The following is a 13,089-nucleotide window of genomic DNA, read 5'->3' as shown; positions in this document are numbered from 1 at the left end:
GGGGGGGGGGGGGGAGTGGAGAGAGAGGGGCGGGCGGGGCGTGCGTGGCGCGTGCGCAGAGCACTTCCGTGTTTGTCCCCGTGACTGGCGCGGGCGCGCCGCCCGCCGCTCCGCGGGAGCGAGCGCCCCAAGTCGGTCGAGCCTCGCCGCGCCTCGCCGCTTGTCAGCGCCACCGGAGCGGTCCGTTCCGCCCAGCCCCGCCCCTCCCCGTCGCGCCCCGCCCCGCCCCGCCCCGCCCCGCCCGCCGCCCCTTGCGTGCGCTCGGGGAGGCGCGTCCCCGGCCGCCTGCGCGCGCCGCTCGCAGTTTGAAGGGCGCTGCGCTGCTCGCTCCGCTCCTCTCCGCTCCGCTCCTCGCGCGCCAGGCCGGGCGCCGCGGCGGGTCGGGCTGCGCGCGTGGCGTTCATGAGCCGCCCGGCGGCCCCGGGAGCCTGCGCCGTGACTCACGCCCGCCCCCGCTTGTGTCTCGTCCCTCCCGCGGCAGGATGCCGGACCAGATCTCCGTGTCCGAGTTCATCGCCGAGACCACCGAGGACTACAACTCGCCCACCACGTCCAGCTTCACCACGCGGCTGCACAACTGCAGGAACACCGTCACGCTGCTGGAGGAGGTAGGCGGCGGCCTGGCAGCTGGGTGGGCTGGGGCCCTGGGGAGCCCGGCGACTCGGGGAGCCACACCCCCTCCGGCAGACCCCGGCCCCTCTGGTCCTCCTTGGCGGCCCTTTCCGGGGTTCTGCAGGTTTGAAAGCCAGGGGAACTGAAGTGGGGAAGGACTGAGCGAGCTCTGGACACCCGAGTAGAAGAGAGATCCTCTCTGCCTTGCACCCTGTCTGGGTGCCAGGCAGTCTGCTCAGCGCTTCCACATCATTGTGACCCTTTCCTAACCCACGAAGTACGTGGCGTCAGGCCACCGAGGGCAGAAAGGCGAGGCTGCTTGGCCAAGGTCACCAGCCAGAGACTTGGAGGTGGGCCGTGAATGCACTTCTCCGCAGCCCAGCGGGGCCAGGCAGGCTTAGCTGTAGAGATAAGGGCTGGTGGAAAACCCCAAAGGAGTAAAAGGGAACTTCAATTGAGACTGTTGCCATCCCTGGGCCTGTGTCTGCTAGTCCCCTGTGTCTAAAGTGAGCAAAAGCCCAGTGGAAGGAGGTCTGTACAAACAGATCCCCGCCCAGCTCCCCTTGCTCCAGTGGCTTTGGTTCTCTAGGGCTCTGCTGCACCAGATCCGCAGGACACTCAATGCAGTCTGCAGAACTGATCAGACTGGTAGATGGGACCAGAAGCTGCGGAAAGAACAGTTCTGCCTATCAGGACCCTCCAACGGATAGATGTCCAGGGGCAGAGGCAAGGGCAAAGCTATTTCTTTTAAATCTTGAGCGCGGGGTGGGTGAAAAGAAACGCCGTAAGCACATATTTACAGCTACAAACAAGCCAGTGAAAATAAGGCAGTTTCCCAGAAACTCAGCACAATTTCTCAGTGCCACAAAATATTCCCATCCTAAGCAGCCAGGCCTGTCTTGGCTGAACACGACAGTATAGGCAGGAAGAGGGTTTCCCCCATGGGAATTAGGCACCTGGTTTATTTGAGGTTCAGGGAGCTCTTTTTTATTTAGGGCGGCTAGGGACCAGCTCTCGGTAATGTAGGGAATGTTGAAGTTCTGTCTGGAACTGGCTGTGGTAGTCAAGTTGTCTAATGTATGAAGAACTGGTATTTGGGTGCATGCATAAGAGATGGAAATGTTAGGGGGTCGGTGGAGATTTCTTTGTCCCATCTTGCCCACCTGCCAGGTGCTATAAACTGGTCTGTTTGATTCCAGAAAGGGTTGTTTCTAGAGTTTTCTCTGGAGCCATTGTTGAGTGATGGAAATGAATATTCAAGTGGATGGAGAAATACTACCTACCTAAGTGTATTTGAAAGGCAGAGGTAGTGAATACCCCTCCCCCTTGTGACTTGTCAGTTGCTTGACGGTTAATATCAGGGATTAAGCAGAGTAGCCAGGCATTCAACCTCAAAGTGATTCTGTCCATCATATAATTGGAAGAAGCTGACAAATGTGCTCATCTAGGAGTGTGTGGTCATCTTTTTCCATTTCTAACTGGATATGGCTCTAAAGGGTTTAACATTGATTAGGCTGTGGGGTTATTTTTCTGCCAGATAACTTCTTCTCTGTCTGCTAATAGAGCTGTCAGTTACTGTAACTTTCTGCACAATCAGATAGTGTTACTGTATTCTGTTTGTGCAGCAGATGATAAGGGTGTTTGGGGTGCTGTCTGTGGGGGATATTTGTGCATATTGAAGCACCTTTTTTTTAGAATAGTTAGAATAGATGCTGTCAAATAAGCATCTGCCCCCAGCCCTGTGTGTGTGTGTGTGTGTGTGTGTGTGTGTGTGTGTTTGAGCTTAGGTAGAAGAATAGTCCTTTGGACTTGAGAAAGAATTAGAACCAGTCTAGAAAGTTCAAAAGTGACATATTAGAATACATTGATATACTCTTGTCCCTAAAGCATGTAGATTAATTGATAGCAGAATTTTGTCATTCTTTTTCTAAACTTGAGTACAGGCTTGGTTAAGAAGTCATTTTCCTCAATGTGTATTTTTTAACCCTTGAATCATAGTCTATTTGATTTGACTTTGTGTGGTGACCTCTTCTTTATATGAAACATCTTTTTAGCGTCTTACTGTTGGATCATAACACAGCTGAAGGTACCATCCTCAGTAGATGCTAACCTGGTTCTTCAAAATTAGGCTGGGTAGTGGGACATACCTGTAATCCAATCAGTTGGTCGATAGAGGCAGGAGGATCCTCCACAAGCTTGAGGCTAGCCTGGACTTCCTAATGAGTTCTAGACCAGCCAGGGCTGCACAGCAAGACCTTATTTCATAAAATGCTAGGGCAGAGACCTGCACTAGACATGCCACACACCATGAGGCCAGCACTCAGAGACTGAGCAGAGGGTTGTGAGTTCCCAGCCTAGGATACATAGGAAGAGCCTGTCTCAATAAAATAAAAATAAAAATAAATCGTTGTAATGGGGTGGAAGGTGGCCGGGGGATTACTGCTCCCAAAATAAAAGGAAAACTTTGTGAAAATATCAGAAAATGTTATTTGCATATTCTTCACAAGTGAGAGATTTGGAAATTGAAAGAATTTGGCTTGTGTCATTGTGGTTATTCTTAGAATTTTTGGGTAGTTTGTTTGTTTTGTTTGTTTTTGGTGATGTGGACGCTCTAGAATAGGGAGTAATTTGGGTAGCTTGGACTATTGTTTAGAAGCAAGTCTTTTCCTAGTTCTGATAGCTAAGAATTTCCTGTTTATATGTGACTTTATCTGCTGTTTATATGACTAATTAACACACATGGGGCTTAACTGAAAACCTGTTAGAGCGCCAAGCTTCGAACACCAAATTGATTCATTTGGGGCTAGCACTTTCCCCTTTCATTGTGCCTCCCTGTCAAACAGTACACCATGTGGAGCAGATGCTGATGTTTATATTTAAAGCCCCTTGGGACATGCACTTTGGGAAATGAATCAGATATACATGGAAAGGAGAGGCTAAAAGGCTTACTTCAAGGCTTCCTTTTTAGGGCTGAGGGACACATATGGTTCGGCAAGTAATGGTTTGGCTGGGACACCAGTGGCTGCCTTTAAGAGGCAGGAATGGATCAGCTGGGATTCAGCTAAGGTTTCATCCTGTAAGTGGTTTCCAAGCACAAAGCCAATCCTTTGCTTATTCAGGAATCAGAGCATTCTAGTATATGCTGTTCTGCTTGTGACCCTTTAAAAGTTATGGGTAAGGGGCTAGAAGACAAGGGTTGCTTGAGAAAGAAGCAAGCATGCATTGTAGGAATACGGGCCAAGGTGCTGGGATACATTCTGTCTTTAAAGATTGGGAGTGGCCAATACTTAGGGCCTTGGGTACAAGGGAGAACACATCATATTAATCAAGGTTACTGGTTATTTGCCAGCATTTTACTTTGGTGCTGATGGAAATAACTCTTTGCTCATTTCTTTAGATGCTGCTCCATATAAGGCCAGTTTTAGGCACATGGGATACATAGTTCCCTGTAGTCAGCTGTGTAGGGCTATGTGCATCCTCTGTGTAAAGTCTACACATAGTCAAGTATGAAGAGAAAAGGACAGCTCTTATCTCCACTTTACTGAGAAGAAAAGGCCCAAAGAGGTGACTTTCCTCTAAGGCTTCCTTAGTAAATAAAGGAGTTCAGGAATTCTTTACAGTTACCGGGTAAGATTCACATTCTAAATGTCTGCAAAGTCATATTTATTGACTTTGTAGTACATAGATGGGGCTTCACTTCTGTCACACAACACAGTTTTGATCTCACGAAGAGATGTCTAAGGTCCTTCGTAGTTTGGCTTTTCCTCCTGCCCATGTTCCAGGTACTTCTTAGTAGTAATTTTAGTATAATATTTCTTCAAAGATATGGATATGGGTTTCAGTTTGAAATGTGAGAACTTACATAAGTGACCTATGGGCAGCATCTGATCAGCACATCTTCGAGGAGCATCTGTGTGGAAGTCCCAGTTGCCAAGCCCTGCTGGGGCACTGAGGCTATTATTTGGATTATTTGGAAGCTCATGTTATTGAAAGAAAAAAAAAACCCATAACTCTTAATAGGACTGAAAGGTTAAGTTCATAGATGGGAGAATTAATAAAGAACACTCATGACAGCAATATAAACTAAATACTGCAATCTGCCATCCAGCCAATACATGCACCATTGAATGCATTATACTGGTAGGCTTGGGGATTAGAGATGAATAACTGTGTCTGCAAGGTGCCTTCTAAAAGCCTTTCTAAGGTTGCTGGATGTCAGTGTGGTTCTGGCTTGGAGACTTGTTTTTGAAGGCTTAGAATTATTTGATCAAAGGTTACCAGAGGTCTCTTTGATATTAATAGTAACAGCAATTGACAACTACTGATATTCCTACTATGTGCTAGTTATGTATGTGTATATATATATATATATATACACACACATATATATGTATATATATATACACACACATATATATGTATATATATGTATATATGTATGTATATATATACACATATATACATATATGTGATTTATTTTTATTTTTTGTATATCAGTGTTTGCCTGCATGTGTGTATTACCATGTATGTGTCTGTTGCTTGAAGAAGCCTGAAGAGGTCCTCTGATCCCCTGGAACTAAAGTTACAGAGGGAAGTGAGTCACCACAGGGATGCTGGGAACCAAACCCAGGTCTTTTGCAAGAGTAGCCAGTGCTCTTAACCACTGAGTCATCTCTCTAGCGTGTCCCCTCCCCCATATAGATATACTGTTATATAATGTTTGTTCTATTACTGTTAATAGTCCCATTTTATAGATAACTATGTATCTCACGTGTATGAGTATGTGTGTGTGTGTGTGTGTGTGTCTGTCTGTGTATTTGGTTCACATCCCGTCAGAAATGAACTTGAGACTTAGAGTATCAAGGGTAGAGTGTTCTTGCACGCCAGTCAGACTTCCTTTGTAAGTGTTGCTCCACTCTTTGAAGTTTTGATCACAATATTGAGCTTGGTCTTTCTTGTTGATGTCTGGAGATCTAGCCTTTGGTAAGTAAGATTAGGTCTCTAGTGCTAGCCTGTGGACTCTCACCTAGGAATTCTAAAGCCAGGTCTTAATGGATTCGAGAACTAGTCAGTCACCTTCAAAAAGTATGTAGTTTTAGACAACAGAAGCATCAACAAAGCCCTTCTCTGGAGGGTTTAGATAAAGACCCTGTGGGACATTTTCCCTAAAGTAGAGAAAATGTATTTGGATCTGTTCCTAACCTCTTGAAGGTAAACCAACAAAAGAGAATTCTCCCTGTGGTACCAGGATCCTTTGTAGAAGTCTAGGCTCTGGAGGCCAAGCCTCTGATCCAGTCTGAGAGTAATTAGGGTACGTTTTCTCAGAACCTAGCAAAGTTCAATGACTGTTGGCTTACAAAAACAGGGAATGCAGCTTCCCTTGTGTTTCAGATTCATGCACCCTACAGCAAGGTGTGAATCCATCAGTCCTGTATTTCACAGTAATGCCATATGCCCTCATATACATCTTTGTTATTTTAAAAACATTGTTTTCATCTTCACATAATAAAAGGCCAATTGAGTGGTATTCTTAGTATTCTCCTTTCATACATGCATAAAAGTTTAGAGGTTAAATGTCCCAAGATTTCCTGGTAGGGTAGGCAACAGACTTGGACTGTGGATACAGAATGTATGAACTTAAAACCATACTTATTTTCTATATATTTCACAGTTTATAAATAAAATTTAGGGAGGAGAGAAACAGCAAGCCAATTGCTTTAGTCTGGTTAGGCCTCTCCCTAAATGTCCATTTGTTAAGGTCACACATGGTGCTGCCAGCAGTCCTCTGTGTGGCTGATCAGCTATGAAAAAGCCATGTGACTTCCACTTCCATCCTGGCATATGTATTCTGAAACTGTTGGCCAGCCCTTTGCCTGTGAACCTCCATAGTTGTGGCTGAAGAACTGCAAGTTGTGGCGGAAGTTGTAGCTACAGTAGGCCTCTTAGATCCTTTCTGCTCTTGAGCTCCCTGTCCATCCACCACCTCCTGGTTTACAGGATACTCATTGCTAAGGAATCACTGTATATAGTTGAGTTAAAGGGAACTTGAGTAACATCCAGTCTGAGGTTGGCAGTGTGGAGACTCTATCTCCAAGAGGCTCATTGAGAGCTGTGTTGAATTCAGTAACCAGTTACAATAATACAGAAAGGTTGGTGGACACCCCTACTAGTGTAGTGTAGTTCCGTGTAACTCTCCTGCTATTGTGCATTTGATTTGGACTCTTAATTCATTGAGCTAGTAGTATGGTGCTGATAATCTTTCACTGATCCCATGCTTGGATTGCTGGTTACAGCCACCAAAAAGTGGAGGAGCAAAATATTAGTCTTACTCAGCTTCCTGTTCACCGGAAGACACTTGGAACTTTGCATCCCTGGGGAGTAAAGCTGGTGAGTTACAGGGGCTCACACAGATTTTTGTCAGTCCTCTTGCTTTCAATGTGGAGACTGAGGTCTAAAGATGAGGCAGGGGTTTGAACTCAGGGCTTTTGACTCTTTTGTGCTTTGCTGGGAGAGTCTTCTCCAGCACTACTCTCTGGATCTAGCTTCTAGAGAGAAAGCCTGGAATAAGCCTGAAGTTAGGAAGTTCATTTTGCACATACCAGTCACTGAGTTAAATGCTGGCCTCTAAAAACATGGTATGTGAGGCCATGGCACATTTGATACTGGGTTAAGAGGCCTCCATCAAAAGCCTGTTGTGTCAGATGTTCAGACTGACCAGGCCTTTGCAAACTGCCCTTGTGTGTGGGGTCTTTGAAGCCCCGAGTGTTGGGTTCCATATACATCATGTAGTCACTTGAGGATTTCCTGGCATATCCCTTCTTACACGTGTTATTTAACGATGGGTAAGTGATGGGGCTGGAGATCATACCTAAGTCTGTTTCCTCATCTCAAAAGTGGTATCCTTTTGAATAGAAAAGGAGATAACGCCCACGAGACACTCATTAAGTGATGTCCTGACCTGGTAAAAGCAGCCAATGAGTATCCAAGTCTTTATAGTCAGTGTTCCTCCCATAGGGAAGGAGGCCAGGGAGAGGCCCTAGCATTCCTGTAGCTGGTCTTTTGCTACTTTGTGGGATCTTCTTTCTTCTACCCTTCCCCACCCTTTTCCCACCCTTTCAACCCCCTAACACTAGATGAAAGAGAAAAAAAGAATAGAGGGGAAAAAGGGTGATGTTATCATTATGCTACTTCCTGCTTATTAGGGGTGTTGAGTTCCTTGGGGCAAGTTTAACTTCGCCATCAGGATATCTAATTTTTTCTTTCTTCTTTCTTCTTCCTTTCTCCTCTGCCTCCTCCTTGAACAACTATTAACTAAGCACTACCAACAGCAACCACCCACCAACCAACGAAACCTTTCAGGGCTCTAGCATTTATATATTCTCTAAAAAGTCCCCAGAATCCACACAGTTGCAGAAACTACTTGTAGCTGGCAAAATCATGCCCCTGCTAGAGCATGAGGCAAATCACAGTCAGTTGCTGTGACAGTCTGCAGAGGCTCCATCTTGAACGCATGGGATTTAAAAAACAAACAAAACCCAAAAACGTATTCTGATAATATTTGTGGTTTTTAAAAAGACCAAAATTCCATAATTGTCACTACACATTCCTTGGTAGGTAAGTAAACAGGCGGAAGGTTTACCAGTGGACCCGTAATGATCCACTGGGTAGATAGAGAGGACGCTTCTGCCAGGTTTACTTAAGCTGTTTGATTTCCAGGATGTTTGTTGGTCAAGTTCCTGAAGCTTTCTCTGTCTCTTGTTTCCTTACGGGAAGAGTGAGTCAGCGTATGTAAAGTGCTGAGTATTGCCTGGCATGGTGATCACTGTATTCGTGATGGCTCTTACCCTCAGGACTGTTGCTGTTTACTGTGGGTGCATTGTATTGCTGGTGTGTCACCAGGATGACAGTTGGCAGAAGTGTTTTGGGAAGGTAGGTGATGAGGAGGTCAGGTGGCAGTGCTGACTCCATATGCTTCAATGATCTGGGTTTTAGCAGCACAGATGGGACCAAGGTAGAACTAAAGATTGGGACCATTTGTGGCTCATGGTCATAGCCATGTTGAGCTAACGTAAGCTGCTTGCTCAGTGACTGAATTCTTACCCCTTAAATGAGAGAACCGGTGCTTAGTGTTGCTGTCTGACTTAGGCTAGCTTGATGGGCTCCCTGTGCAGCCTCTTGCCCCATGCTTTTGCCAGCCAGAGCTAATTTGTTTACTGCCACATGTCCACAGGGTCCCTTCATTGATGCATCAGATCCTGGGCAACACTGTTCTTTTGATTTTGTTGGAGTTTGGGGTAATGAGCTGTTTTGTTATATAATGAACACAGATATTTGATTTTGTCCATTTCGAGGGAGGCACGTATGCCTTGGTCCTACCTGAAATATAGTGTGCTTTGCTGATTATAGCTTGAAGCGCTGAGACCACAAATGATTCTATTTTGGTTTGGAGGCAGGAGCTTTAGAGTTGAAAGGATCTTTCTGTTTAGTTAAGGCATAGAGTTGCTGCCATCTCATAAAGTAATTTTAATTGTATCTGGAGTAGGGGTGGCTCAGCTTAGGAGCCATATGACTCTGCTTGTTTTAACTAAATGGATGAGTTCACAGTGAACTCTTCCTGGGCCTGAGCATTATCTGAGCAGCCCTGTGCCATGGTGCCGTTTGCGGTCAGTTACATAAGAACTGAATTTTAATGCTGAGGCCACGGTATAATTTTCCCCCAAAGAGCTGGAATATGTATCCCTTTGATAAGACAGTACCCAATTTAGCCACCCAGAAGCTAGGAAAACAAAATCAGAACCTTATGGCTCAGTGAGGTAAGAACCACAAAACAGTTAGAATTTGGTGCCAACTATTGCAGAAAGCAGAGTTGGCTGCATTAATGGAGACCATTTCTTCTCCTGCCAGATGTGAAGAAAATATACATTCTTCTCCACTCTGTTATTAACATAGCAGGGATACTTTGTATTCTGTAACATCATGCCCCAGGGGTTTAGACCAGGACAACCATAGTGAACAAACCCAGCATGCAGCAGGCTGTAATAGGTATGGTGATAATTCTTTCGTTATGGAAAATAACCAGAGATCATCCCGTCCTTTTGTGGATTAGATTGGTGGGGCCCAGAAAATAAAGGTGCACATGGTCCTTTTGGTAAATTTCAAATCTCTACCCACCCCACATAGATACTCACATAAAGCAAAGAAAAACACAAATAGAACTAGTTAAATAGCGTTTGGATTTGTTGGAAAGACTCATAGAATATTCTGTAGGACACGAGAGGAAGAATGACAGGCAGTAAAGGCAGTACACTACTCACTTCTAGATTACTGGCAGATATGTTCACACTGGTCCTATATAACTTCCTGACACCAGCTGGTATCTTTGAGCTCTGCTGTGGGAAAAGCACATTTCATAGGGAAGTGCAGAGTGGCCCAGCTTGGAAGAGCAGATCACCTCTGGTTTGGTCAGCTTCTGGGAGGATGATGGACCTGTGATTGTTCAGGTTAAGCCTTCCCTCTCACCACTTCTCAGCACTTCCCGGTCCTTAGAGAATGGGAATAGGTTAGGAACAGCCCCCCTCCTCAGCCCCCTCTGTACAGCTGACACAGCAAAGCAGAAATCCAGGTTTCCTGGCCTCCTCTTTATGTTTTTATTTAAGTAAGAGTTGGGTGGAGACAACAGGGTCTTGTGTCAGGAGAACTAGGAGGTAACAGAAGGTAGGTAAAGTGCCTGGTATCTGGTGACACTTGGAAGATAGTAGCTTTTATGCGCTTCCCTCTGCACTTCTTACCTCTCATTGGCCCTTCTACTCTATTCATTTGGGATACATGAAGGGCTGTGGTTAGAGGACTGTGCTGCACACTTTTAGCTTTGCTAATGTGGTCAAGAAAGACCAACAGTGGAATCCAAAGTGATGGCATGATGTTCTTTCAGTAATCTTTCTATAGTTACCCAGGATGGTTGGAAGACTAGGCAGAGCAAAGGTTCTCCTTGGCTTCATCGGCTTTCTCCCAGTGGGAAGTAACCAAGACACAAGAATAAACAAGGACTAACGACTTTGCGTCCATGGAAGGGCTTCTTCACGACCCGGTCACACATGAAATAAGAAAGTCTCCTTTTTTGTTGTTGTTTGTTCTTTCGCTTTTTTTTTTTTAAAGATATGAGGGTGGGGGCTCCTTTATATTCATTAATCATTCCTTTTTTATGAATTTCATTTCCTTTTTCTTTCCATGTTTATTCACATTAGTAGCGTTTACATAAAATTAGATACTCCTTATTTCCACAGAGTGCAAATCAAAAGAGCTGCTCACTGCTGGCCCAGCAGCTGCTCCTGCTTTAATAATAGTAATATTTTTCACAGCAAAGCAAGTAAGCGCACTGCCTCCCAGAACATGGAACAGCGCCAAGTCAAATAACACTGTCGCTGCCCCAAGGCTTCTGCATTTTGTATGTAAGCATTGGAACAAAATCAAATTCACAAACAAAACCACTACAATTAAGCATGTAGTCTGCCGTCGGCATTGTGTTGGGCACTCTACAGACATCCTCACCTTAATACTTCTGTAGCTCCGAGACTCTGTTTTATGGATGACTGAACGAGGCTTCGATGACTTGCCTAGTTCATGCCCTTCCTCCTTCAGACTCATCTTAAAGTGCCATGCGTGTGTTAGCCATGTGAGATAGAGCCAAGAGAAAATGGGCTTTTGCTGAGTCAAGCAGTTCAGGTCAGCTTGCTTATTTGTTGCTGTTGTTGTTTTAATATTCCTGATGGGACAGTAAATGACAACCATTGGGTGGTCACAGAAGTAGTTTTTCTTCTCATTTTAGAACAGCCTTGTTCATGATGGGCTGATGAAGTAGTGATATGTTCATATACTTGTCTTTACCCTTTTTTCTAGCCATTCTTACTGCATTTCTCTCTTTTTATATTATCATTCCATGTATACATAGAATAAGCATATCCTGTAAAGTCCATTTAGTGGTGCATCTGTCCGTGTGTTTAAGGCTGACCACAGTTAGGGGCCTCTTCCCTGAGGAAGACTGATACTCCATCACTCAGTAGTCATTGATTGTCTGTAGCTCTCCATCTAAGAGTGGGACCTCATGAGATTGCCCATGGACTTTGGCTGGTCAGCTGGGGTTGCCATCATTCAGGACTTGTTTAGGCAGCCCTAGTGTTGGGATTTCATGGCTGTAACTTCGCTGTCATAGAACACGCACTCTCATATAAGAGCTCCTTATCGTCTGGTCTTTGCAGCCTTCCCACTCCCTCTTCTGTGTGTTCCCTGAACCTTAAATGTAGTGGTAAAGTTATCGTTGTATCCATCGGGGCTGGGCACCCCACTGTCTGTTGTGCCCTGCATTTTGACTAGTTGTAGCTTTCGGTTTCTACCTGCTGCCAAAAGAAGGGTGTTTTTTTTTTTTGTTTCTTGTTTTTTTTGTATGTTTGTTTGTTTTGTTTTGATGAGGGGTGAGAGCTACATCTATGCATGGGTAGAAGGGTAACTTGTAAAATGGAATTAGAAATTATACCAGTTGAGAAAAGTGGCAGTCCTGGACTCTCCTAGATTCCATGACCCACTAGCATTACTTCTAAAAGATCACACGTAGTGTCCTCAGGTCTAGTGACACTCCCCCAACCTCCTTTTTAAACCTGTTGGAATGCAGATATTTGATTAAAATTATGGCAGTGATCACTTGATTTATAATTGTTGAAAGCAGATCTGGTAAAGGTTTCTGAGTGCAGCCGAGTCTGCCTCTTTGGACTAGGACTATATGCCTATCGATTGAATGGTGCCTCGGATTTTTTGAAAGTTGTGCCACAGCCAGTTTGAATACCTTGCTAAATGTATTGTGTGACCTTTTGTCAGAATTAATTGTGCTGTCCCACCAGTCACTTTCCGAGTGCCAGCTCTGTTCTGGGGATCTTCTGGTTGCTATTTCCCCACCTTTCCAAATCATCCGGGGCTTGATTGAGACAGTGATCCAGCCTTGGCTCCACGACCCAGATCTTGATCCCGTTGTTTACTACCCTGCCTTGCTTGTTTTTAGTGGCATAGTGGCAGAGTACCAGTAACTCAGAGAGGCTGCTCAGCATTTGCCTTCGTAGTGGAAACACACTTGCACATACATGTAACATGTATACAACATACACACAACACAAGACACACCTTGGTGTCGGCGAGTGGAAAATGAAAGCATGATTTTTTTTTTCCTTTAAGCTGAGTGGGAGGTGTTGAGATCTAGACAGTTTACATCAGTTATTTTTAGGAGTAAGCAGTTCAGAGGTGGAATGAGAGGGATTAATGAGGGAGCTGATATTTTCAAAACAAGCTAACTCTCTGCTCCTTCTGCGTGGACAATAAGGAGTGAATCTGCCTTGCTGTCTAAACATTTTTGTTTCTGATTATTAAATCAACAAGGCATTTCTCTGGCTGAAAACTCCATATTAAATCATTTCTTGCTACTAAAATAAAGTA

The 13,089-nt window shown here is 44.8% G+C and overlaps 1 protein-coding gene across 10 annotated transcripts in view; it reads left to right on the top strand.

The window, feature by feature from the left end:
- Positions 1-13,089, top strand: part of Asap1 (ArfGAP with SH3 domain, ankyrin repeat and PH domain 1) — a 289,301-nt gene that overhangs the window by 70,835 nt on the left and 205,377 nt on the right. For 9 of the 10 annotated variants that reach the window (XM_029469564.1, XM_021182730.2, XM_029469563.1 and 6 more), the window contains one exon: positions 482-608. In XM_029469564.1, the coding sequence (XP_029325424.1) occupies positions 482-608 (127 nt within the window). Of the gene's footprint in view, positions 1-289; positions 609-13,089 lie in introns of those variants that run through there. The other variant, XM_029469559.1, reaches the window with a different exon arrangement.

This window comes from Mus caroli, chromosome 15, assembly GCF_900094665.2.
Source record: "Mus caroli chromosome 15, CAROLI_EIJ_v1.1, whole genome shotgun sequence".
Lineage (NCBI taxonomy): Eukaryota > Metazoa > Chordata > Mammalia > Rodentia > Muridae > Mus > Mus caroli.
Note: the sequence above shows the minus strand (reverse complement) of the source record. Positions and strands in the feature narration are given on the sequence as shown.